The sequence below is a fragment of the Dreissena polymorpha genome, chromosome 5 (assembly GCF_020536995.1).
Source record: "Dreissena polymorpha isolate Duluth1 chromosome 5, UMN_Dpol_1.0, whole genome shotgun sequence".
NCBI lineage: Eukaryota > Metazoa > Mollusca > Bivalvia > Myida > Dreissenidae > Dreissena > Dreissena polymorpha.
The window spans coordinates 82770368-82794625 of NC_068359.1; the positions used below are offsets into that span (position 1 = coordinate 82770368).

General features: G+C 38.7%; 2 protein-coding genes and 1 long non-coding RNA gene across 3 annotated transcripts in view; 2 read left to right on the forward strand and 1 right to left on the reverse strand.

Annotated features, from left to right (window-relative positions):
• LOC127881997 (polyamine-transporting ATPase 13A3-like) overlaps positions 1 to 24258 on the reverse strand; it is a 563467-nt gene that overhangs the window by 298959 nt on the left and 240250 nt on the right. The gene's annotated exons all lie outside the window — the stretch shown is intronic.
• Positions 1 to 24258, forward strand: part of LOC127881996 (protein dispatched homolog 3-like) — a 52218-nt gene that overhangs the window by 9013 nt on the left and 18947 nt on the right. Inside the window, exons 2-12 of the mRNA XM_052430330.1 lie at positions 484 to 1078; positions 1827 to 1924; positions 4046 to 4442; positions 7101 to 7197; positions 7904 to 8175; positions 9591 to 9751; positions 11458 to 11600; positions 13191 to 13366; positions 15119 to 15280; positions 16064 to 16248; positions 17178 to 17699. Of these exons, the coding sequence (XP_052286290.1) occupies positions 583 to 1078; positions 1827 to 1924; positions 4046 to 4442; positions 7101 to 7197; positions 7904 to 8175; positions 9591 to 9751; positions 11458 to 11600; positions 13191 to 13366; positions 15119 to 15280; positions 16064 to 16248; positions 17178 to 17699 (2709 nt within the window). The 5' untranslated portion in view covers positions 484 to 582. The remainder of the gene's footprint in view (positions 1 to 483; positions 1079 to 1826; positions 1925 to 4045; positions 4443 to 7100; positions 7198 to 7903; positions 8176 to 9590; positions 9752 to 11457; positions 11601 to 13190; positions 13367 to 15118; positions 15281 to 16063; positions 16249 to 17177; positions 17700 to 24258) is intronic.
• Positions 1 to 24258, forward strand: part of LOC127882023 (uncharacterized) — a 51652-nt gene that overhangs the window by 4338 nt on the left and 23056 nt on the right. The gene's annotated exons all lie outside the window — the stretch shown is intronic.

Here is a 24258-nt window from a genome sequence, read left to right on the forward strand (position 1 = left end):
CTATAATTGTCAATTTAAAACTTTTGGTTTGGGTTTAATAACTGTTTTATTAACAAAACAATCATTCGACTATTTCTCCACAAAACAAACTTAACTAGATGTTGATAATAACACGGATTGTGTTTGTTTCAAAGTACATTTGTGTATTAGCTTTAATGAACTTGATTATATAGACATTCTGGGGACATAATTGAACATGGTTTTTGCCTGTGCAACAAAGAAGTTTGAGCTGTAAGTATGTAAACATAAAAGCTCAAAGCATTTAAAAACAACTACCTTTGCGTTTAAAATAAGCCAAATAGGCTCAAATAGGCTTAAGATGCAATCAAGCTAAAATAAATAGGTTTAAACTAAACTAACACTGCACGGATCAAAGCATGGGCACAATATATTGACTTTTAAAACTGTTAAAAAAAAATTTTTAAAAACATTACAACACCTTGATTTATTAATTATAACTGATATGTAATTTTCCTATTTCAGAGTTTTTTTCACAAACTCAAGATGCCTCTTTGACACACCAAAATTGCTGCATGAATACACAACCAAACATTCCCAGCAGCAGCGTTTGAGCAGAACAACATGCCCAGATTCCTGCCAATGGGTTCCAGACCACCCTACCTGCCATTGGACGACGAGTCCTTAAACAGTGACGAGCGGGTACTTCTTGATCAGACCTTCTCGGAGGACATACCCGCCGGCTACATTTCAGGACTTGAACAGGAACCCGAGTCTTCTTGCAAGTGTTGTGCCCGCAATCAAATCTACTTACGCCTGCCGCGGATCAATCTGGCCTATTTTAAAAACATACAATGGCAGAAGAGGATAGACATGATTTTGAGTGTTTTTTGTCTGTTGATCATGTTGGTGGTGAGTGTAGGACTCGGTGCATACGCAGTGTTTAAGAAGGAGCCGGGTCTGTTGATAGATAAGTCGTATAGAGCGTTCAGAATACCGCAGCATGAAGCGTCGATGGGCTGGGGAGCCTTTCAGGCTGCTAAGAGGAACATGAGTAATGGATATATGAGCGGGGACTTGCCTAAGAAGTTTCAGTGGTTGTTTGGAGATCATGCTCCTGGTAAATGTATTGCATAACTGTATGTCATGGTGTTGAATTTCCCACTTAGAAACGTATTTTGATGCATTTGTAGTCCCTTAGAAAGTTAAATATAATTAAAGACCTTTCTAACTAGATTCAAGCTTAAATTTTTACTTTGCTTATGAGCCGGGAAAGGTGTCAATTGTTTAAATATCTGGCTATCAAATGCATACATAGCAAACCATTGGAGCCACGTTGTAGTGTTAATGGGGGCCATGCCTCCAACACCTGGGCAAACAAAATGAGCAGTGAATAATTATAACCAACAATTGAATATAATGGTAAATGCAATTGAATATATCTTTACTTTTACAGTGTTTAAGCTCTTATACAATTTTTTTTCCATACAATTATGATCTTAAGGTTTCTTTTTCTAAATGATTGAAAGTAAATATATTTATTGACTGGTCATGTGATATACGGAAAACTCATAAATCTAGGGCTTTCTTTGTAACACATCCTGACCCCACTGACATTTGGATTTTGTAGATGTTATTATTTACTGTCCAGTTTAACAATTTAAGATTCAAAATGAACATAATCAATGAAGAAAAAAAAACAAAATCTTTCCCACTCTTAGATGCATAAGCCATCAAGACATTTTTTTTTTTCAAATTGTACATAAGTAAAGCAATAAAAATATAAGTAGTTAATTGGGCTGAATTCTGTATTTACTGTCTGAACTTGCAAACTAAAGTTAACCAAAAAAACATGACTTGTGTTGCAGGAAACGGTGCAAATGGCAAACGTGTCAAGCGTGATTCTCCGGGCAACCAGTATATCAGTGTGGCACCACGCCAGTCCTCTCCTCGCTGGAAAATGCAGGTAATGATAGACAAATTATATTCAAAATGAGTGTCACTCTGGGCAAAACGGGGCTTAATAGATGTGTGTAAGGTTTTGTCCCAGATTAGCGTGTGAAGTCCACACAGGCTAATCAGGGACAACACTTTCCTGTTTAACTGGATTTTCACTGACAGGAACATTCCTTTGAAATGCGAAATTCCTTAAAGGTAGAAAGGGTCAACCATGATTAGTCTGTTGGGGCTGTTCAGGCTGATCTGGGACAACACTTTCCTTCTTAACTGGATTTCTGCTGACAGGAGACCTCATTTAAAACGCCTTAAATGCGGAATGGGTCATCCCTGATTAGTCTGTTGGGGCTGTTCAGGCTAATCTAGGATAACACTTCACACACTTGCGTCATTTGTTTTCCAAGAGTGTTGCTTAATTAATTTTTAGTTTAATTTGATCCTTGTTATTCTATTAACTTCATTTCAATGAAAAATTTGATATGCTTATTGTGTTTACCTGACATACAATGTAGTCTGTCTCTTTTTTTTAGAAATCATTGACTTATAAAATAAAATCATTTATATTAAGTGATTGCATTCGTTTTTAACCAGGTTTTTCGTAGGAAGAAACTGGTTATTAGATTGGCGAATGTCGGCAGGCGGTCGGGCCATAACTTTGTCGTTTTTTGTGAGATTTTAAAATCATTTGGCACATTTGTTCACCATCATTAGACGGTGTTTTGCACGAAATTATTACGTCGATATCTCCAAGGTCAAGGTCACACTTCGAGTTCAAAGGTCAAAAATGGCCATAAATGAGCTTGTCCGGGCATAACTATGTCATTCATTGTGAGATTTAAAATCATTTGGCACATTTGTTCTCCATCATGGGACAGTGTGTTGCACGAAAGAATCACATCAATATCTCCAAGGTCAAGGTCGCCACATTTTGTAACAAAGGGGGGTTAATTTTGTTTGTTCAGTTCAAAAGTTCAGTTTGAGTTGTCTTCCTTTATCAGACTTCTTTTTCACAATGAAAACCTGGTTTTATGACAATTTTGTCCCTTGTTATATATATATATATATATTTATATATATATATATATATATATATATATATATATATATATATATATATATATATATATATATGCATTCTAAGGGAAACAACTCGGCCATTTTTTTTTCAGCATTAAGAGGTTGATGTACATGTCTTGTAAATCCAGTGTTTGTTTAAAGTTTTGAACTCTGAAACCATTCATTTGGTCAATTGTTTTATTATGTTTTTTCGTGTTTGCTTTGTGTTAAATCTACTCATGTGTGCTATTGAATAAAGAAGATGATAATTCAGTGCAAACAATTATTAAGTCTAATAATCCATTCTGCAGCAAGAAGCATGTTTCGCAGGTGAAAGCGTAAATCCAACTTTGAAAGTACCAGCATCATTTTCTCTGTCACTTTGTGCCTGCATTTGAGCCTTACTGCGGAAAATGGCTTTTAATGCATGTACATAAAGTGTTATCACAGATAAGCATTTGAAGTCTACATGTAGCCTAATCAGGGATAATCAGTTCCACTGTATGTTTTTTGGTTTTAAGGAAGTCTCTGTGAAAATCCAGTCTAGGCAGAAAGTTTTATCCCTGATTAGCCCATGCAGACTGCACTAACCTGGGAAAACACTTAAGGCTTATGCATTAAGCGCCATTTTCCCAGAGTGCAGCTAATTGACTTACTCAGCACAGGCTAATCAGAGATGACACTTTTCACTTGTATGGCATTTTTTTAATTAAAGGAAGGCCATTCTTAGCCAAAATCAAGATTACTGCATAAAGCCTCATCTGGGGTTTAATGCATCGTAAAGCACTACATAATGAGGGACGATACGCTCTGCCTCAACTAGATCTTTGCTAAGAAGAGACTTTCTTTAAACAGATAATATCATAAAAGAGGAAAGTGTTGTCCCTGATTAGCCTGTACAGACTGCACAGGCTTATCTGAGACAACACTTAATGCACATGCTTTAAACCCACTTTAAACAGAGCTTGGCTCATGCAGATTAAAAAGTCATCTGGCAGGACACTTTTAGGCATATGCATTAAGCCCTGTTTTACCAGAGCAAGGCTCATTTATCTTTACATTTCCCTTTCTTCAGGTCGTGTTCCTAGCAGAGGACGGGGAGAACATGTTTACAAGAGAGAGGCTTCAACAGGTACATGAAGTAGAGAAGCAAATTATTGCGCACAAACAATTCACAGAGTTCTGTTTCAAGGACCTCTATCACCCTGTGATTCAGGCAGACCCAGCCATTAAAGCTATCAGTGGTTGCGCGCCCCTGAATTCCCTCATGGGCTATTTTTATCCATCGAGGGATGACAACGGGAACGTGTATTACGATGGTCTAGGAGAAAACATGGACAACATTGACAGTGCTCTGAAGCTGGCCATGACATCAACTAAGTTTTATTATTACGTTGATGATAAAGTGAATAGTTCCTATATGAAGAGTCGTCTCATAAGGACCGAGGTCATATTTGGGGCACCTTTAGAAGGTATGTGCAATAACATGTATGCAGAGTTCTAAAAAGGTTCAACTCAATAGTAGTCAACTAGAAAATATTAAGCCTCTTTCTTGGAAATCTGTACTTAACCCTTTACCACTTAGATACATATTTAATCCTTTACCACTTACATGTAGATATGTATTTTTATGGATTTTTAGTCCCTTAAAAAGTTGTTTTTAATTAAATACCTTTCTTACTAGATTCATGTTTAAAAGGCTTCAATTCTAACCCTTAGATACTGATGTGCAGCAAACAGCATAAAACCTGAACAGACTGTGAGTTACTCTCAGGCTGTTCTGGTTTTATGCTGTTTGCACATATCCATTTTCACTTTATTTCTGGGAGGCAAAGGGGTAATGCATGTGCATAAAGTGTAGTCCTAGATAAGCCTGTGCATTCTGCACAGGCCAATCATGGAGAATTATTTCCTTTAATGGAATTATGTTGTTTGAAGGAAGTCTCTTCCAAACAAAGATCCAGTTTAGGTGGAAAGCGTAAACCCTGATTAGCCTGTATGGACATGCAGGAAGTCCAGTCAACCCTGATTAGCCTGTGTGGACATGCAGGAAGCCCAGTCAACCCTGATTAGCCTGTGTGGACATGCAGGAAGCCCAGTCAACCCTGATTAGCCTGTGTGGACATGCAGGAAGCCCAGTCAACCCTGATTAGCCTGTGTGGACATGCAGGAAGCCCAGTCAACCCTGATTAGCCTGTGTGGACATGCAGGAAGCCCAGTCAACCCTGATTAGCCTGTGTGGACATGCAGGAAGCCCAGTCAACCCTGATTAGCCTGTGTGGACATGCAGGAAGCCCAGTCAACCCTGATTAGCCTGTGTGGACATGCAGGAAGCCCAGTCAACCCTGATTAGCCTGTGTGGACATGCAGGAAGCCCAGTCAACCCTGATTAGCCTGTGTGGACATGCAGGAAGCCCAGTCAACCCTGATTAGCCTGTGTGGACATGCAGGAAGCCCAGTCAACCCTGATTAGCCTGTGTGGACACGCAGGAAGCCGAGTCAACCCTGATTAGCCTGTGTGGACATGCAGGAAGCCGAGTCAACCCTGATTAGCTTGTGTGGACATGCAGGAAGCCCAGTCAACCCTGATTAGCCTGTGTGGACATGCAGGAAACCCAGTCAACCCTGATTAGCCTGTGTGGACATGCAGGAAGCCCAGTCAACCCTGATTAGCCTGTGTGGACATGCAGGAAGCCCAGTCAACCCTGATTAGCCTGTATGGACATGCAGGAAGTCCAGTCAACCCTGATTAGCCTGTGTGGACATGCAGGAAGCCCAGTCAACCCTGATTAGCCTGTGTGGACATGCAGGAAGCCCAGTCAACCCTGATTAGCCTGTGTGAACATGCAGGAAGCCCAGTCAACCCTGATTAGCCTGTGTGGACATGCAGGAAGCCCAGTCAACCCTGATTAGCCTGTGTGGACATGCAGGAAGCCCAGTCAACCCTGATTAGCCTGTGTGGACATGCAGGAAGCCCAGTCAACCCTGATTAGCCTGTGTGGACATGCAGGAAGCCCAGTCAACCCTGATTAGCCTGTGTAGACATGCAGGAAGCCCAGTCAACCCTGATTAGCCTGTGTGGACATGCAGGAAGCCCAGTCAACCCTGATTAGCCTGTGTGGACATGCAGGAAGCCTAGTCAACCCTGATTAGCCTGTGTGGACATGCAGGAAGCCCAGTCAACCCTGATTAGCCTGTGTGGACATGCAGGAAGCCCAGTCAACCCTGATTAGCCTGTGTGGACATGCAGGAAGCCCAGTCAACCCTGATTAGCCTGTGTGGACATGCAGGAAGCCCAGATTTCCCAGAATGTTGCTCAAATATACTTACACAATGTCTGTGCTCCTTTCTGATGATCGATGAGCTGAACATTTGAATATAAATGACTATAATTGCAATATCAATCGCTTTAAGATTAAGTGTACTTAAATATTTAATGTACCTTTTAGATTAAGTGTACTTTTATACATAAATACTTGTAGACTTATGTACAGCAATATTTTTCCTTCTTTATAAAACAGTACTTTGCCAATTAGGAGAAAACTACAAATTTCCCATTTGTCATCAACATTTTTTTCCCAATTGCAGGTTTCCAAAAAATTGACAACACTTTGTTGTCAATGTTAAAGTATATAGTATTTCGGAGCAAACAATCAAATACACAAATTTCCCAATATGAAGACTTCAGAACGCAAATTTTCAGAATTTCAGGGTTGGGCTGGTACTTGTACTTTTGGTCTTAATAAATTCGTTGCTTATGTACTGTTAAATTTAGAATACAGTTAGATTTTTTGTACTTTTAGATTTAGTGTACTTCAGATAAAGTGTACTTACTGATTAAATGTACTCATTAATTAAGTGTATTTATAAATTAAGTTTACATATAGATTAAGTGTACTTTTAGATAAACTGCTCTTTTAGATAAAGTGCACTTTGAGATTAAGTGTACTTTGAGATTAAGCGTACTTTTAGATAAACTGTACTTTTAAATTATATATATAACTGTACTTTTAGATTAAGTGTACATTTATACTTTAAGAATAAGTGTACTTTAAGGTAAAGTGTTCTTTGAGATTTAGTTTACTGTTAGATTTATTGTACTTACGTATTACATGTCCTGTTATTATCAGGGTATTCCACAGCATACTTGGACAAAGACAAGCAGACGGAGAAGTACAAGGAGTTTGTGGTGTCCTACATCGACATGTTCTCCAAGGCCTCATCCAAGTATGCTTGCATTTTGTCTCTATTTAGCACAAAAATAAGACTTGATAAGTTAATGTAATGATTGAATAATTCATAGGGAAAAATGTAGAGCAAAATAGCAGAGTGGCGTGCCTGCTCCGTTTTGCTTAACTCCTGTTGTCCAATCTTGACTGCTCAACAAATGCAGTGTGAAAAACTTCATTTTTGCAAATATTTATGGTAAATGAAAATACTTTTCTTTAAAAACATACTTGTAAATATTTGTCCAAGAAATTCCTCAAATGTAGCAAATAATTATTGTATGACAGCACAAACTAAACAATATAATACTGCATACTTGAGAACAAAAAAGGCAATGGAATACCGGTACTTTTCCACCACATAAACAAAATATAAAAAACAAACATGGATTGCAAAGTCACAACTGGTCCATGCAAAGTTTACAACAGGTCCAAAATATGTATATATGAGAATCTTTCTGGGACAATGGGCTTAATGCACGTGTTTCAAGAGTCATCCCAGATTAGCCTGTGCTTTCTGCACATGCTAATTAGGGACAACACCTTCCATTTAAACTGTATTTTTGTTTAAAAGAGACTTTCTTCAATTGTAAAATCCATCAAAGCAGAAAGTGTTGACCCTGATTAGCCTATGCTTATCATTGAATGTCAGTCCTCCAGTCCTCTACAATGCTGTATAAGTTAACAATGATTTTCTTTCATTTCAGGGAGATTTCTGTCCTCTATGGCGGAAACGAGATCTTTGACTACGAGGTCGAGATGACCTTTTGGAGGGACGTGAAACTCGCCCTCTATGCCCTGCTTGCCATATTCCTCTTGATGCTTGTTCTGACCTCGGGGTCACTTTGGCTGACCTTTTGGGGCTTTCTTAGCGTTCTTCTAAGTGCCCCTCTTGCCATTTTCTTCTACCATGTGGTGTTCAGCATCCAGGCACTGGGTATTCTAAATGGTGCTGCTGCATTTGTGATCCTCGGTATAGGTGGGTTTAAATATTATGATGATAATTTGAAATTAATTAAAAGAATAAAGAAATTAAAATAAGGTTGAGGTGGCGTAGTGGATATATTATGATCCCCACTGTGGGAGCAATCTTTAGATCTCCCCCATAGCCACCAAGTACTGGTTCTAGTCCCAGGAAACGGCCCCGAGGGCTTTCCAAATAAGCCTTTGGCTTTCGATGCAATTGAGCTAAAATACATAGGTTTAAGTTAAACTAAACTAAATAAAGTTGATTGTTTTTCACATACAAGATGTCTTAACATAGGTCTATATTTCCGAAATATTGTGGGGTGTAACATTATAACTGATCCGTCCATTTAAACATAACGTGCCACATATGTAACTGGCAATATTGTATTATCTGTATCCCTAGGTAAAAATTCAAGGTTACACTGCAGGGTGCAATGTCCTTAAGACCATAGTCTTCAGACTATATCTTCAGCCATTTTTTTTCCCAATTAGGAAAAGTATTGGTACCGTATCAATTGGGAAAAAATAAAGGGAAAAAACCTACCTCAAATTGGGAACATTTGGGTCGTGAATTATTCAGATTGGGAATTATGTGCCTTAAATTGCTTGGTATAAATTACAGAAACCAATTTAAATATTCATTTACATGCATTTTGGCTAGAAATGACTTGAAATGTTTAGTTTAAATGCTCATTTCATTTGTTCACTTGCAGATATAGCATTTTTGGAACGAGATTGACAAAAAAATCTTCCTTTTGTTTTGGGAAGTTTTCTGATGGCAATTGAAAATTTTGTAGATTTTCCTCAATTGGGAAAGTACCTTTTACAGGTACTTAATACTTAATGGAAATAAATCCCTGATCTTCATATTTTTTCCGGGCATTGTAAAAATAACTGCAAAAAATGATGGCAGTGTTTGCTTAACATGTTGCAGGCAACATTGGGAAACATCTAGTTACTTTTTGGCTTGATTATTAAGAATGTTGGTATGAACCAAATATGATTAATGGAAAATAATATAAAAGAATAATTTCAAGAAGGAAACAGCCCGGGGTTTTACATTTAAGATCTATTTCAAGGCGTTCATATTTTATATATATATTATATGTAGGATGGTCTCTCATTGAAAGGGGGGTTTAATGCATGTGCGTAAAGTGTCATCCCAGATTAGCCTGTGCAATCCACCTAAACTTGATTTTTTTATAAAGAGAGACTTTCTTGATATGAAAACTATCATAAAACTATTAAAAGTGGAATGTGTTGTACCTGATTAGCCTGTGCAGACTGCACAGGCTAAACTGGGATGACACTTTACGCACATGCATTGAACCACTTTTTCACAGAGCGCGGCTATAAAATATTATATTATGTTTGTTTCCAACTGAAATCACTTCTATGTATAATTTAAAACTGTTTATTGGTCAGGAGTGGATGATGTGTTTGTGTTCATAAACATATTCCGCCAAGCGGAACACATTGACAATCCAAGGGAAAGAACTCTTTACACTCTTCGAACTGCTGGAAAAGCTACGTTCTTTACATCGTTCACAACGGCTGCTGCATTTGCAGCGAACATAGCTTCCATGGTGAGCACCTGAAGAATGTTCATGTAATTTTTATGTAATACATCAATGAGAAGTATTACGCCTCGTTCGTGGAAATTTAAAGGAAAATCCTTTTTAGGCATAAAGTGTTGTCCCTGATCAGCCTGTGTGGACTGCTCAGGCTTATCTGGGGACAAAACTTTATGCCAGAATGAGTCTGTGTTCAAGGCAGTATTTTTTCAAGCCTTTGTATATTTTGGGCTATATGAAGAGCGTTCTGTTAACTTGCAAGACACTTAAGTTGTTGTTTTTCTGAGTACTTTGACCACTGATGTTTTCATTTTCATTTGTCAACATTTTTAACCATCGGCATACATGTATTTGTACTTTTTCAGATATGCAAATATCCAACAACTTATTTTGAATTTTTTATACCAGACGACAATGGTAACTGTAATGCTATCAAAGTTTATTCTTCTAACTTCAGGTTGTTTATAAAATGTGAAAAATATAACTGAAGAGTTCAACTTTTAAATGTATATCTTCATGTTAATAAACTTATTTATAAGTCATGCTGTTGGGAAACTGAGGTTAATGCATATGAGTAAAATGTTGTCCCAGATTAAAGCCTTTGCATGCTGGGAAATTTGTCGTTTGCTAAAATGTCTTTTGCTAAGTTTCTAAAATTAGCATTTTCTTCGATTTTTTTCAAAGACCACTATCAGAATAGCAAACAGTTTGGATCCTGATGAGACACCACGATCTGTGGCGTTTCATCTGGATCCAAACTGTTTGCAAAGGCCTTCAAAATCCAGTGCCCGCACTGAAAGGGTTAAAGCCTTTGCAGTTTCACAATTCTTTCACCTTAACTGGATAGAAAAGTCTTATTTAAAAGGTAAAATTCCATAAAAGCGGAAAGTGTCGTGCTGTATTAGGCTGTGCAGACTTCACAGGCTAATCTGTGACATTTTGCAAACATGCATTTAGACCGTTTTTCCAGATTTTTGCTAATATTGTTATTGTATTTCAATATAAAACATGTATATGTTGAGTGAAATTTCTTTTTACATATTCTTCAAACGTACCCAATCAAAGTTTCTAAAGTATTTGCAGCTGTTTGAACTTTCTTACAGAGTTCGGTCTCTCTCGGCAATAACCATTGATTTGATGTAGATACTTTACTTTACAATTGTATGTAAATTTCAACTATTCAAAGATGTCACAGATATATTCTGATTTGGTCTGTGACTTTCAATCAAAAGAATATACATGTATATATATATATATATATATAAGACTGTTTGTGGGAAAACTGAGATTAATGCATGTGTGAAGCAGCACAGCTGGACAGGGACAACAGTTTCCGCTCAGACTGGATTTTAATTTAGAAAAGACTTCCTATAGTCAAAAAATACATATAAAGTGTGAAATGTCCCTCATTAGCCAGTGTGCACTGCACAGGCTAATCCGGGAGGACAATTAAGCACTTGTATTAAGCTCAGTTTTTCCAGATGGCAATTGATATAATCCCATTGTTTGCACCAGATTTCAGCAGTGCATGATTTTGGATTGTTCATGTCTCTTAAGGTTAGATTCTACACTAATATAAGTTACATTTCACATTGTTTGCATCCTGATTCTGGCTGTCCATAAACCAGGTTACAACCCACTTATATTGTCAGGTTATTTTCTACGCTAATGTCTCGTATATTCACAATATTTGCACAACATATTCACATTGTTCCCAGATCCCTGCCGTTCATGACTTTGGCCTGTTCATGTCCCTGATTGTGGCCAACTGCTGGGTGACTGTGATGGTCATCATGCCTGCCGCCCTCTACACCTGGCAGGCGGTCTTCAAACACTGGGAGGACAAGTTATGCAGGATCATGTACGGGCTACTTTTGTTTGAGCCTCGGTCTAGGATAACTTGGCTTAACCCTTGTCCACTCAAAAGCAAAGAGAAAATGGCTATGTGCAAACAGCATACAACCAGAACAGCCTGACAGTAACTGGCAGTCTGTTAAGGTTTTATGCTGTTTGCTGCTCATCAGTATCAAAGGGTTATAAATACATGTAATGCCTTGACAACTTGAATCTAGTAAGGTCTTTAATTAAATTTAACTTTCTAAGGGACTACAAAATGTATAAATACGTATCTAATGAGTAAACGGTTTATGAAATTTATTTTTCTTCACATAGGCTATACTTACTGAAATAATGGTGGGTGTAACAGACTAAAGCTAATCAGGGATGACCCTTTCAGCTTCTATGGAATTTTTTGTTTGTATGTTGTTATTTCATAAGAAAATCCAGTTAATGTTGAAAGTGTTGAACCTTACTATTCTGTGTCAATGATAACATTTATGTGGCACTTAATTATCATCAAGTAAGTGCATGGACTCTTTCTCATTTTTCGGAATTGTTTTTGTTTTCTCATGTTTTGCAAGATTGTAAATAGGCCATAACAGTAAACCTAGTGCTAATGGTTAAATTGATTAAACTATTATGAGTACGAAGACAAATATATTCATGTCTTTTTATATAATCATGCATAAATGTCAGCGCCAGTTTGGTATTTGGGAGCTATAAATATCAAAGTTTAATCCAAAGTTAAATTGCATGCTTGGAATTTCATCAATTTCAGAGCCACATTTGATTTTAATATCAATATTTATTTTAATGTATAATTAGCAGACATTTTAGTTTACAGGTTCCTTAAACCTATCTCTGTAGCTAGATTCAGTTTAGTGCACAGAAAGCACTCTTATGTTTTTTTCTTGGGAAAAACCAGTTCTCAGTGCTGGTTTAATATTCCTAAAATCCTATTTTCAAGGGGGTGGGATGAGCACAAGATCTTCTTGTTATTATTTAGGTACCAATCATTCCATCATTCTTAATGAAAACTGTGTGCTTGATAATCAGTATATTAAATTGAACATTATGAGTTGCGACATTAATTTTGTAAATGCTATTTTTGACAAATGGAAAAAATACTTAGGATTATAATACTTAAGAATAAACAAAATGAGTACTTAATATAAACCTTAAAACATATTGGTTAATTTTGGTTAAATGATAACTTCGTGACCGACATCAATAAAAAATAATAGTCGCCGGTTAACCCTGCCCTCACAAGCATTCTCGTAAACCAATTGGACGGTGAACATCACAGTTTGGCAACTGGAAAGTTACCTGGAAAATTCTGATGATGCATCCGTGTCAGCACACGACTGTGTAATGTAGCTTGAATATTTGATTCGCACGTCACGCTATCTCTTATCAGTGGATTATCTTTAACCCCAAACAGCGTTTATGGCAAAGGCATGAAGATGTAGGTGCCGAGTGCTCTTTTAAAGTAGGTAATATTTAAACACGATTTTTCTGGTGATTTATACGGCCAGAAAAAAGTAATTTAGAGAGTGAATTTGAAAATCAGACAGTCCATTTTTTTTTCAATCTAATTTTTATTTACTTTCAGGTGTTGTTGCTTGCCAAAGATTGCTTGCAGAGGCATGTCTGTGCCTGCCGACATGGCCAACTTCCTTGACAACAGTAACCATGGAAATCAGGCTGTCAGGACTAGGGAGGTCAATCTGGAAGACGAGGATGATGATGTCGCCATGTTGACCATGGAAAACCCTCGCCAGTATGGCGGTGAGTATACAGATATGCTTCAGCATTGTTTCATGTCTGATAGGCTAATTGTTCGACCAGACAAGCATAGAAATTTTAGTTTACCCTTTACCACATAGATACGTATTTAACCCTTTACCACATAGATACGTATTTTCACGCATTGGTAGTCTCTTAAAAAGTTACATTTAATTAAATACCTTTCTTACTAGATTCAAGTTTTAAAGGTTTCAGATCCTGATGAGCAGCAAACAGCATAAAACCAGAACAGCCTGCAAGTAACTCGCAGTCTGTTCAGGTTTTATGATTTTTGCTGCTCATCAGTATCTAAGGGTTAGAAATGAAGCCTTTAAAGGACTACAAATGCATTAACATACGTATTTAAGTGGTAAAGGGTTCAACCAGTCTGGCTAGTTAATGGTATAGGTCTGGACTACAAATCCTGGGGTGGCAGGTATGATCCCTGGTCCAGCCAAATAAATTGTGGGGCTTTGTCATGAAATTCTTTCTAAGGCCATTTTCCCCTTCATCTGATTCAAGTAGAGGGGTTGTCAGTTACTGACATATGCAGTGGCAATTAGTACATTTTAACAAGGGATCTTTTAAAAAAAATATGTGTTGGTAAACTGATTGCAATAATATAACTGAGATGCTGTTGAAAACAGCGAAAAAATCCAACTCACAAAAATGTGTAGTAGAAGTGGCATGTTAGATATGGATTTCAAACATTAGTCAGGAGTTTGGGGTTTGATTATTATTCTGGAATCATTCTTAAAATCTTCATTTAAGACTTCAAGTGCTGGTTCTCCCCTGTAAAAAAAAACTTGAAAGCAGGTGTTTTTCAGCACTGTCTGCCCCTCCGGAAAACGGAGGCATTCCCAAAAGAAACAGACCCGATCCCAAACCGAAATTTAAAAAAAATCCCAATTTCCAAAAAAAATATAATAAATAAATTATATATATATATTTTATTTTATTTTTTTACAAAGAAGTGTCTTATGACTTTATGATTATTAGATTATGAGAAAGAAGTGTCTTATAACTTATGATTATTAGATTATGAGAAAGAAGTGTCTTATGACTTATGATTATTAGATTATGAGAAAGAAGTGTCTTATGACTTATGATTATTAGATTATTATTAACCGGATGTGCTCCCCATTACCACACAAACCAAACTTACTCATCTGATGCTTACAATTTGTACCTCCATTGAAGGTCTAAACAGAAAGCAGAGAAAAATTATGCTGTATCTTGTGTGACTAACCAGTGTTTGTTTTGGTAAAAAATATACGCTATAAGTTTTTGATTGTACAGTTCTTATTTCAAAGTGTAACTGAAACTGAAAGACCAAATTGCAGTACTTGAATAAATGTTGAACATGCCCAATATTAAATGTGTTTATATAAAAAAGACAAAATAACAAATAAAAACAAATTTATTTGTTAAACCACTGACTTATTTAAGCATGATAAATTCTCAATGTTTCCCCATAATGAGCCGTTTCATCGGAGCAAAAATTCCCAAAATGGACAATTTTGTCGATAAACAATTCCCAATTTGGTCGGACTCCTTTTCCCAAAATAGGCAGAAAAACCCCTGGAAAGAGTTTCAATAAGCCCAAGACTTTCAATTTGAAATAATAATATCTATAAACTAAGAAATTATTTTAAAATGCAATTTTTCTGGTCCACAGTCATGTATATCTATACTTTTTTCCCTGATTATGCTTTAAGTGCCCCACTGAAGATTTTTGTCCAAATGAACTTTCAGAAACTGAAGTGGATGACCCATTGATCCAGGTTGACCCCGACCCCTTGAGGCTCCCTGATGATCTTGACCCCAAGATGTCCGGTGGTTTGGGGTCCACACTGCAGGCAATTCTGTACTACTATGTCGCCATACCAGTGATCAAGGGCCGCTGGATCATCCTTGGTTTGTGTTTAAGCTGAATGGCAATTTCTCTTGATGTTAACCCTTTCCCACTCAGAAGCAAAGTGAAAATGGCTATGTGCAAACAGCATAAAACCAGAACAGCCTGCGAGTAACTTACAGTCTGTTCAGGTTTTATGCTGTTTGCTGCTCACCAGTATCTTAGAGCTGGAAATGAAGCCTTTAAAGTTTTAATTTAGTATGAAGAGTCTTAAATTAAATGTAACTTTGTTAGGGACAACAGAAGCTCAATTTTTCCTTTAATATTAGCCTTTATGCAATATTGTGTGTGCATAAGTTGCAAAATGTAATGCTCTTTAAGTGATTAGAATTAAATGTCACTTTTTCTGTACCTTGGATATGCAACTGAAATTGTTTGTTGCAAGTTCTTTACTAATGGTAATGGGTCCTTCAAAGGAATGACATTAAACAAGCCTTGCTCTGTGAAAACCAGGCTAAATGCATGTGAGCAAAGTGTCATCCCAGACTAGCTTTTGAGCAAAGTGTCATCCCAGACTAGCCTGTGAGCAAAGTGTCATCCCAGACTAGCCTGTGAGCAAAGTGTCATCCCAGACTTGCCTGTGACTTAAACTCACCTAGGATGACACTTAAAGCTTTAATTGTATTTTTTGTTTAATGCAAGTTTTTTCTAAACGAAAATCCACTTTTTGCGGAAAATGTTGTCCCTGGTTAGCCTGGGCGGACTGCACAGGCTAATCTGTGATGACACTTTATGCACATGCATTAAACGCCATTTTCCCATAGAAAGACTGAAATGAATTTCAGTGATAACAACACTGCTGTTGTGCGTCTCTCTCGGGCTGCTCACTCAGCTGAAGGCCTCCACAAAGCCGCCTCAGTTTTTCCGCTCGGACACGAACATACAGCGCCTACTAGACCTGAAGACCAAGTATAGCGCCATGGACACTGTGCAGTGTAACAGCTGCTCTGCCATATACAGCCTAGGAATGGTATGTGGCTGACGCATGCTTGATAACTGTATGTCAAGGTGTTTAACCCTTTCCCACTTAGACACCGATTTTGACACAGTTGTTGTCCCTTAGAATGTTAAATTTTATTAAAGACCTTTCTAACTAAATACAAGTATTAAAGGCATCATTTCCAACCCTAAGATACTGATGAGTAGCAAACAGCATAAAACCTGAACATACTGCGAGTTACTCGCAGGCTGTTCTGGTTTTATCCTGTTTGCGCATAGCCATTTTCACTTTGCTTCTGAGTGGAAAAGGGTTAACTTTATAAATGTGTACAGCATTGTTTTCCCCTTGTAGTGTGCATGTGATATTGATGTTTGTTTGTTTTCACTTTAAGAATATAATCAAAGCCAAGGTAGAAAATAAATGTTAATGTTGTCTGCAAATATGAAGATTGTTTGCTGTTCCAGAGATTGAATAAGTCCGAATAAAACATTTCATGATATGTGTCTTGTTCTGAGAAAACTGGGCTTAATTCATGTGCGTAAAGTATCGTCCCATATTAGCCTGTGCAGTCCGCACAGGCTAATCAGGGACAACACTTACCGCTTTAATGGTATTTTTAGTTTCAAGGAAGTCCCTCCTTACCGAAAATCAAGTTTAGGCGGAAAGTGTCGTCCCTGATTAGCCTGTGCAGACTGCAAAAAAGTGTGGCACCTTGTGCAGCCCACACAGGCTAATCTGGGACCACTTTTTCCTTCTTTGATGGTATATTTGTTTTAAGGAAGTCTCTTTTCAGGGCAAATTCTGTTGAGGCAGCAAGTGTCATCCTGGATTAGCCTGTGTCCACAACACAGGCTAGTCTGCGATGACATCGACACATCTGGTTTTTTACCCAGTTTTTCGAGTTAAATATGTTACTTTGATCATGGCTTTTGAAGCAATTTTTTTGTTTTATGTTTCAGAAAGAAGCAACTGATGGTAAAGTTGCACAGAATCCCACATTGCCATTTTTCCAGCCAATACCTGAGTCAAGCCCTCTGGAAATGACCACCCACCGTGCTAATACATCCCTAGAAATGAACACCAACCCACCACCAGCACTACCACCGGTTCATGCAACCACTAAAACAACCATTCATTTACCCACAACACACAACAATCCAACAACCATCCCACCCATATCACACCAGCCAAGTTCAAAACCACCAAGCATAAGCCACCATCCGATTACAACAACCAGGCCCACAGTTCCAGTTTCCACTCCAAATACAAACCCAAATAAGCCATTCAGAAACCCAACGACTCATCGCCCAAATCCTCCAAAATCCGTGCCAGAAAATTATGATGTTTGTAAGGATGTGGATTGTAGTCACCCAAAAGAGAGACCACTTCTGGAAACAGGGGCGACAGTTTACGTTGTGCTAGGAGTAAAGAATTTCCAGTGGTCAAAGTCTGATGTGGGGCATGTTCTCTCAGAAGATATGGTGAGTTTTTAAAGACCATAACCACTCAAAATCTACGAATACTTCTGGCTTCTGGCAGCGTCAGAAGCACCACATAGATCTCATGAATTATTGCAATGATCTTGTTTGTCTTATAACATGAGTAATGTGCTGTTGTATTCCATACATTAGAAGTTGGGTTTATAAATAGCAACAAAGAGAAGTGCCATGCACAAGAACTATAACCCTACACTTTCTGAACTAAGAGTTATTTCCCTTTGTTGTTTTTATATGATGTAACTTGTGACAGCTATATCTGAGATACCATACATAATTTCAACTTGAAACCTAATGGATATTTTGATATCAGCGAGAAGAAGTTCCATACTAGAGAACCATAACCCTACACTTTCTCAACTAAGAGTTATTGCCCTTTGTTGTTTTGTATGATGTAACTTGTGAGGGCTATATCTGAGATACCAAACAAGATTTCAAATTAAAACTTCATGGATTTATTGATATCAGTGAGTTCCACACTAGAGAACCATAACCCTACACTTTCTTATATAAGAGTTGTTGCCCTTTGTTGTTTTTGTATGATGTAACTGTTCAGGATGTCAAGATAAGGTCACATATGATTATACCATTCCATTAGGGGATTTGCACCCGTCCGTAAGCTAAATTTATTGGTATTTTAGTGTAGTTTTTGAGACATTTATTGAATGTTGGTGCATTCTTATCTTACAGAACCATTGCTAGTTAAGACCATGACAAACTTTAGTTGCTAACCTGTACATACATTTCTCCATCTGGGATTGATGTTTTATATGAGCAATGTCATTTGAAAACTGCTTTTATGCTACATTCTGTAAGTGTTCCTCCTGATCTGCAGCTTATTTGGTCCAGAGCTACTCTGTCCTCTATCAAGTCATCCAAGTGTACACAGTGTCATATGCAGACAGGGTAGCTCCTGGCCAGCCTGTGCATTCACCCAATTTGATAAGGAGCTACACTATCCTCTATCAAGTCATCCAAGTGTACACAGTGTCATATGCAGACAGGGTAGCTCCTGGCCAGCCTGTGCATTCACCCAATTTGATAAGGAGCTACACTATCCTCTATCAAATCATCCAAGTGTACACAGTGTCATATGCAGACAGGGTAGCTCCTGGCCAGCCTGTGCATTGACCCAATTTGATAAGTAGCTACTCTATCCTCTATCAAGTCATCCAAGTGTACACAGTGTCATATGCAGACAGGGTAGCTCCTGGCCAGCCTGTGCATTCACCCAATTTGATAAGGAGCTACACTATCCTCTATCAAGTCATCCAAGTGTACACAGTGTCATATGCAGACAGGGTAGCTCCTGGCCAGCCTGTGCATTCACCAAATTTGATAAGGAGCTACACTATCCTCTATCAAATCATCCAAGTGTACACAGTGTCATATGCAGACAGGGTAGCTCCTGGCCAGCCTGTGCATTGACCCAATTTGATAAGTAGCTACTCTATCCTCTATCAAGTCATCCAAGTGTACACAGTGTCATATGCAGACAGGGTAGCTCCTGGCCAGCCTGTGCATTCACCCAATTTGATAAGGAGATACACTATCCTCTATCAAGTCATGCAAGTGTTCACAGTGTCATAAGTAGACAGGGTAGCTCCTGGCCAGCCTGTGCATTCACCCAATTTGATAAGGAGCTACACTATCCTCTATCAAGTCATCCAAGTGTACACAGTGTCATATGCAGACAGGGTAGCTCCTGGCCAGCCTGTGCATTCACCCAATTTGATAAGTAGCTACTCTATCCTCTATCAAGTCATCCAAGGGTTCACAGTGTCATATGCAGACAGGGTAGCTCCTGGCCAGCCTGTGCATTCACCCAATTTGATAAGGAGCTACACTATCCTCTATCAAGTCATGCAAGTGTTCACAGTGTCATAAGTAGACAGGGTAGCTCCTGGCCAGCCTGTGCATTCACCCAATTTGATAAGGAGCTACACTATCCTCTATCAAGTCATGCAAGTGTTCACAGTGTCATAAGTAGACAGGGTAGCTCCTGGCCAGCCTGTGAATCACCCAATTTGATAACGAGCTTCTCTGTCCTCTATCAAGTCATGCAAGTGTTCACAGTGTCATATGCAGACAGGGTAGCTCCTGGCCAGCCTGTGCACTGACCCAATTTGATAAGGAGCTACTCTATCCTCTATCAAGTCATGTAAGTGTTCACATTGTCATATGCAGACAGGGTAGCTCCTGGCCAACCTGTGCATTCTCCCAATTTGATAAGGATCTACTCTGTCCTCTATCAAGTCATGCAAGTGTTCACAGTGTCATATGCAGACAGGGTAGCTCCTAGCCAGCCTATGCATTCTCCCAATTTGATAAGGAGCTACTGTGTCCTCTATCAAGTCATGCAAGTGTTCACAGTTTCATATGCAGACAGGGTAGCTCCTGGCCAGCCTATGCATTCTCCAAATTTGATAAGGAGCTACTCTATCCTCTATCAAGTCATGCAAGTGTTCACAGTGTCATATGCAGACAGGGTAGCTCCTGGCCAGCCTATGCATTCTCCCAATTTGATAAGGAGCTACTATATCCTCTATCAAGTCATGCAAGGGTTCACAGTGTCATATGCAGACAGGGTAGCTCCTGGCCAGTCTGTGCATTCTCCCAATTTGATAAGGAGCTACTCTGTCCTCTATCAAGTCATGCAAGTGTTCACAATGTCATATGCAGACAGGGTAGCTCCTGGCCAGCTTGTGCATTGACCCAATTTGATAAGGAGCTACTCTGTCCTCTATCAAGTCATGCAAGCGTTCACAGTGTCATATGCAGACAGGGTAGCTCCTGGCCAGCTTGTGCATTGACCCAATTTGATAAGGAGCTACTCTGTCCTCTATCAAGTCGTGCAAGTGTTCACAGTGTCAAATGCAGACAGGGTAGCTCCTGGCCAGCCTGTGCATTCACCCAATGTGATAAGGAGCTACTCTGTCCTCTATCAAGTCATGCAAGTGTTCACAGTGTCATATGCAGACAGGGTAGCTCCTGGCCAGCCTGTGCATTCTCCCAATTTGATAAGGAGCTACTCTGTCCTCTATCAAGTCATGCAAGTGTTCACAGTGTCAAATGCAGACAGGGTAGCTCCTGGCCAGCCTGTGCATTCACCCAATGTGATAAGGAGCTACTCTGTCCTCTATCAAGTCATGCAAGTGTTCACAGTGTCATATGCAGACAGGGTAGCTCCTGGCCAGCCTGTGCATTGACCCAATTTGATAAGGACTCTGTCCTCTATCAAGTCATGCAAGTGGTCACAGTGTCATATGCAGACAGGTTAGCTCCTGACCAGCCAGTGCATTCACCCAATTTGATAAGGAGCTACTGTGTCCTCTATCAAGTCATGCAAGTGTTCAAAGTTTCATATGCAGACAGGGTAGCTCCTGGCCAGCCTATGCATTCTCCCAATTTGATAAGGAGCTACTCTGTCCTCTATCAAGTCATGCAAGTGTTCACAGTGTCATATGCAGACATGGTAGCTCCTGGCCAGCCTATGCATTCTCCAAATTTGATAAGGAGCTACTCTATCCTCTATCAAGTCATGCAAGTGTTCACAGTGTCATATGCAGACAGGGTAGCTCCTGGCCAGCCTATGCATTCTCCCAATTTGATAAGGAGCTACTCTATCCTCTATCAAGTCATGCAAGGGTTCACAGTGTCATATGCAGACAGGGTAGCTCCTGGCCAGCCTGTGCATTCTCCCAATTTGATAAGGAGCTACTCTGTCCTCTATCAAGTCATGCAAGTGTTCACAATGTCATATGCAGACAGGGTAGCTCCTGGCCAGCCTGTGCATTTACCCAATTTGATAAGGAGCTACTCTGTCCTCTATCAAGTCATGCAAGCGTTCACAGTGTCATATGCAGACAGGGTAGCTCCTGGCCAGCCTGTGCATTGACCCAATGTATTATGGAGCTACTCTATCTTCTATCAAGTCATGCAAGGATTCAATGTGTCAATAACAGACAGGGGAGCTCCTGGCCAGCCTGTGTTTGACCCAATTTGATAAGTAAGTACTCTGTAATCTATCAAGTCATGCAAGTGTTTACGGTGTCAATAGCAGACAGGGTAGCTCCTGGCCAGCCTGTGCATTGACCCAATTTGATATGGAGCAACTCTATCTTCTATCAAGTCATGCAAGTTTTCACAGTGTCATATGCAGACAGGGTAGCTCCTGGCCAGCCTGCGCATTCACCCAATTTGATAAGGAGCTACTCTATCCTCTATCAAGTCATGCAAGTGTTCACAGTGTCATTAGCAGACAGGGTAGCTCCTGGACAGTCTGTGCCTTCCTCCAATTTGATAAGGAGCTACTCTGTCCTCTATCAAGTCATGCAAGGATTCACAGTGTCATATGCAGACAGGGTAGCTCCTGCCAGCCTGTGCATCACCCAATTTGATAAGGAGCTACTCTGTCTTCTATCAAGTCATGCAAGTGGTAACAGTGTCATTAGCAGAAAGGGAAGCTCCTGATCAGCCTGTGCATTCACCCAATTTGATAAGGAGCTACACTGTCCTCTATCAAGTCATGCAAGTGTTCACAGTGTCATTTTTAGCACCATTTTTAAAGGGGGGTAAAGAAGTGTTAATTTATTGCTAATACCACCATTACAGGTAGTAACTGGTTCGTTTTTGGTAAGTGCGCAAGCGTACGAGAGCGTGTTTCATGTACTGAAAAACCCGTTATAAATAGCTGATGTTCTCTATAAACGTATATTTTTTGCATTTGCAGAATAACTACATGACAGAGACCCCTTTTACAAGTGTTATATGGTGTCAAAAAGTCCATAAAAATCATCTGGAATATTGCGTAAATATATACGGAGTCTAAAGGCAAAGAAGCCGTTTTGGTGTTAGCTTGTCTAGGTTTGCTACCCCCTGAGCAACGTGATAAAGTGGGCGGAGCGATCATCGTCCAGGCGTCATGTCAATTCGTTTTTAAAACCATAAGCTTCAAGTTTAATTATCTCTGTGCAACACTCTATCAAAGGCTTTTGAAACATCACACAAGACAAGACAAGTGTGTTTCTTTTCATTAAGATTTTTACATGCAGATTGAGAATTGTACATTTCTAGCAGTTGATAGACGGCGCTATGACCCGGCCGAAATCCTGATTGAGAACTATGAAAAAATAGTTAGCAAACATATTGTTATACAAATGTTTAAATAATACTTGTTTAAATACTTTACCGACACACGAGCGTAGTAAAACAGGGCTGTAATTACTGCAAACGTTTATTGCCTGTCTTAAACAAGGGAATGACATATGCTTTTTTCCATAGTGTTGGAAATTGACATTGATTTAAAGACATACTAAACAATATACAAAGGGGAACATATACGGTTTTGGATGTATTTTTTAACATACAATGGGTTATATCATCGCAACCAGATGCTTTCCCAAGCTTTAATATGTTCAATAAATATTGTACTTCCGTTTCATGGAGTTTGAGCTAAATATGAATGTAGCATCTAGAGTGTTCGTAAGCTCGCAATGACTTGACTGTATTTAAGAGGCTCTGAATAAAACTATTATTAAAATACATTCAAACTTGCATTTGCAACATTTAAAAACATCAAACATTCAATATGATGTCAGTTTCATTCGTAAAAATTGAACAACCAATTAGTGAAGATTTTTTATACACTCAATCAACACTAAGTATTAGAGAATAGCATACAATCCTGGGGAATTAAATAGTTTGATATTATTAGCACTACAGGAAGCAAATGCGTATGTAAATATACAATACATTGGCATACCTTCTAAGTTGTATTACATATCAGACGGGAACCATTACTTATCAACCCAGAGAACTTTCACCATAAAGAGGACAGAATAATTATGAGGAAAACAATGTTAAACCTTACATAAGTCCAACCAACAACTCAACAATAAATCAACTGTTTAAGTAAACATTAATGTCATTGAAACTGTTTGTAAACACTTTCAAACCCTTATGAATATGTCCCACAACATCATTCAAAAATTTTCACAGTATAATAAAAAAATAAATTTAGAAAAAGATAAACACACAATATTTACCCAAACTGACAAACATGTATTTAGGCAGGACAGTTATAAATATTGTCCCCTTTACAATGTCAACTCCAATATCACAAAATTTTCTATTTTCATATCAGCCACGCATGGTTGTTAACGTAGAGAATATAAATCATTAAATCATTAAGTACTGAAGAGCTGTTAGAGGACTGTGTGCTGACTTCAACTGCACTTGAAACTTTGCATGCATCCAATTCCAATAATGTAACATACGGTATTGGAATGTTAAAAGTTTAAGTGTGATTTAGCATATCGAAGATGTTGATTTATAAACAAACAAAACTGTCGGTATTGAAGAGAACTTCCGAATGAAAGTCATACACAAGAAAGATTGTCTCAATAAGAATTAACCACGTGATGCAAGGGTTCACAGTGTAATATGCAGACAGGGTAGCTCCTGGCCAGCCTGTGCATCACCCAATTTGATAAGGAGCTACTCTGTCTTCTATCAAGGCATGCAAGTGTTCATGGTTATGCAG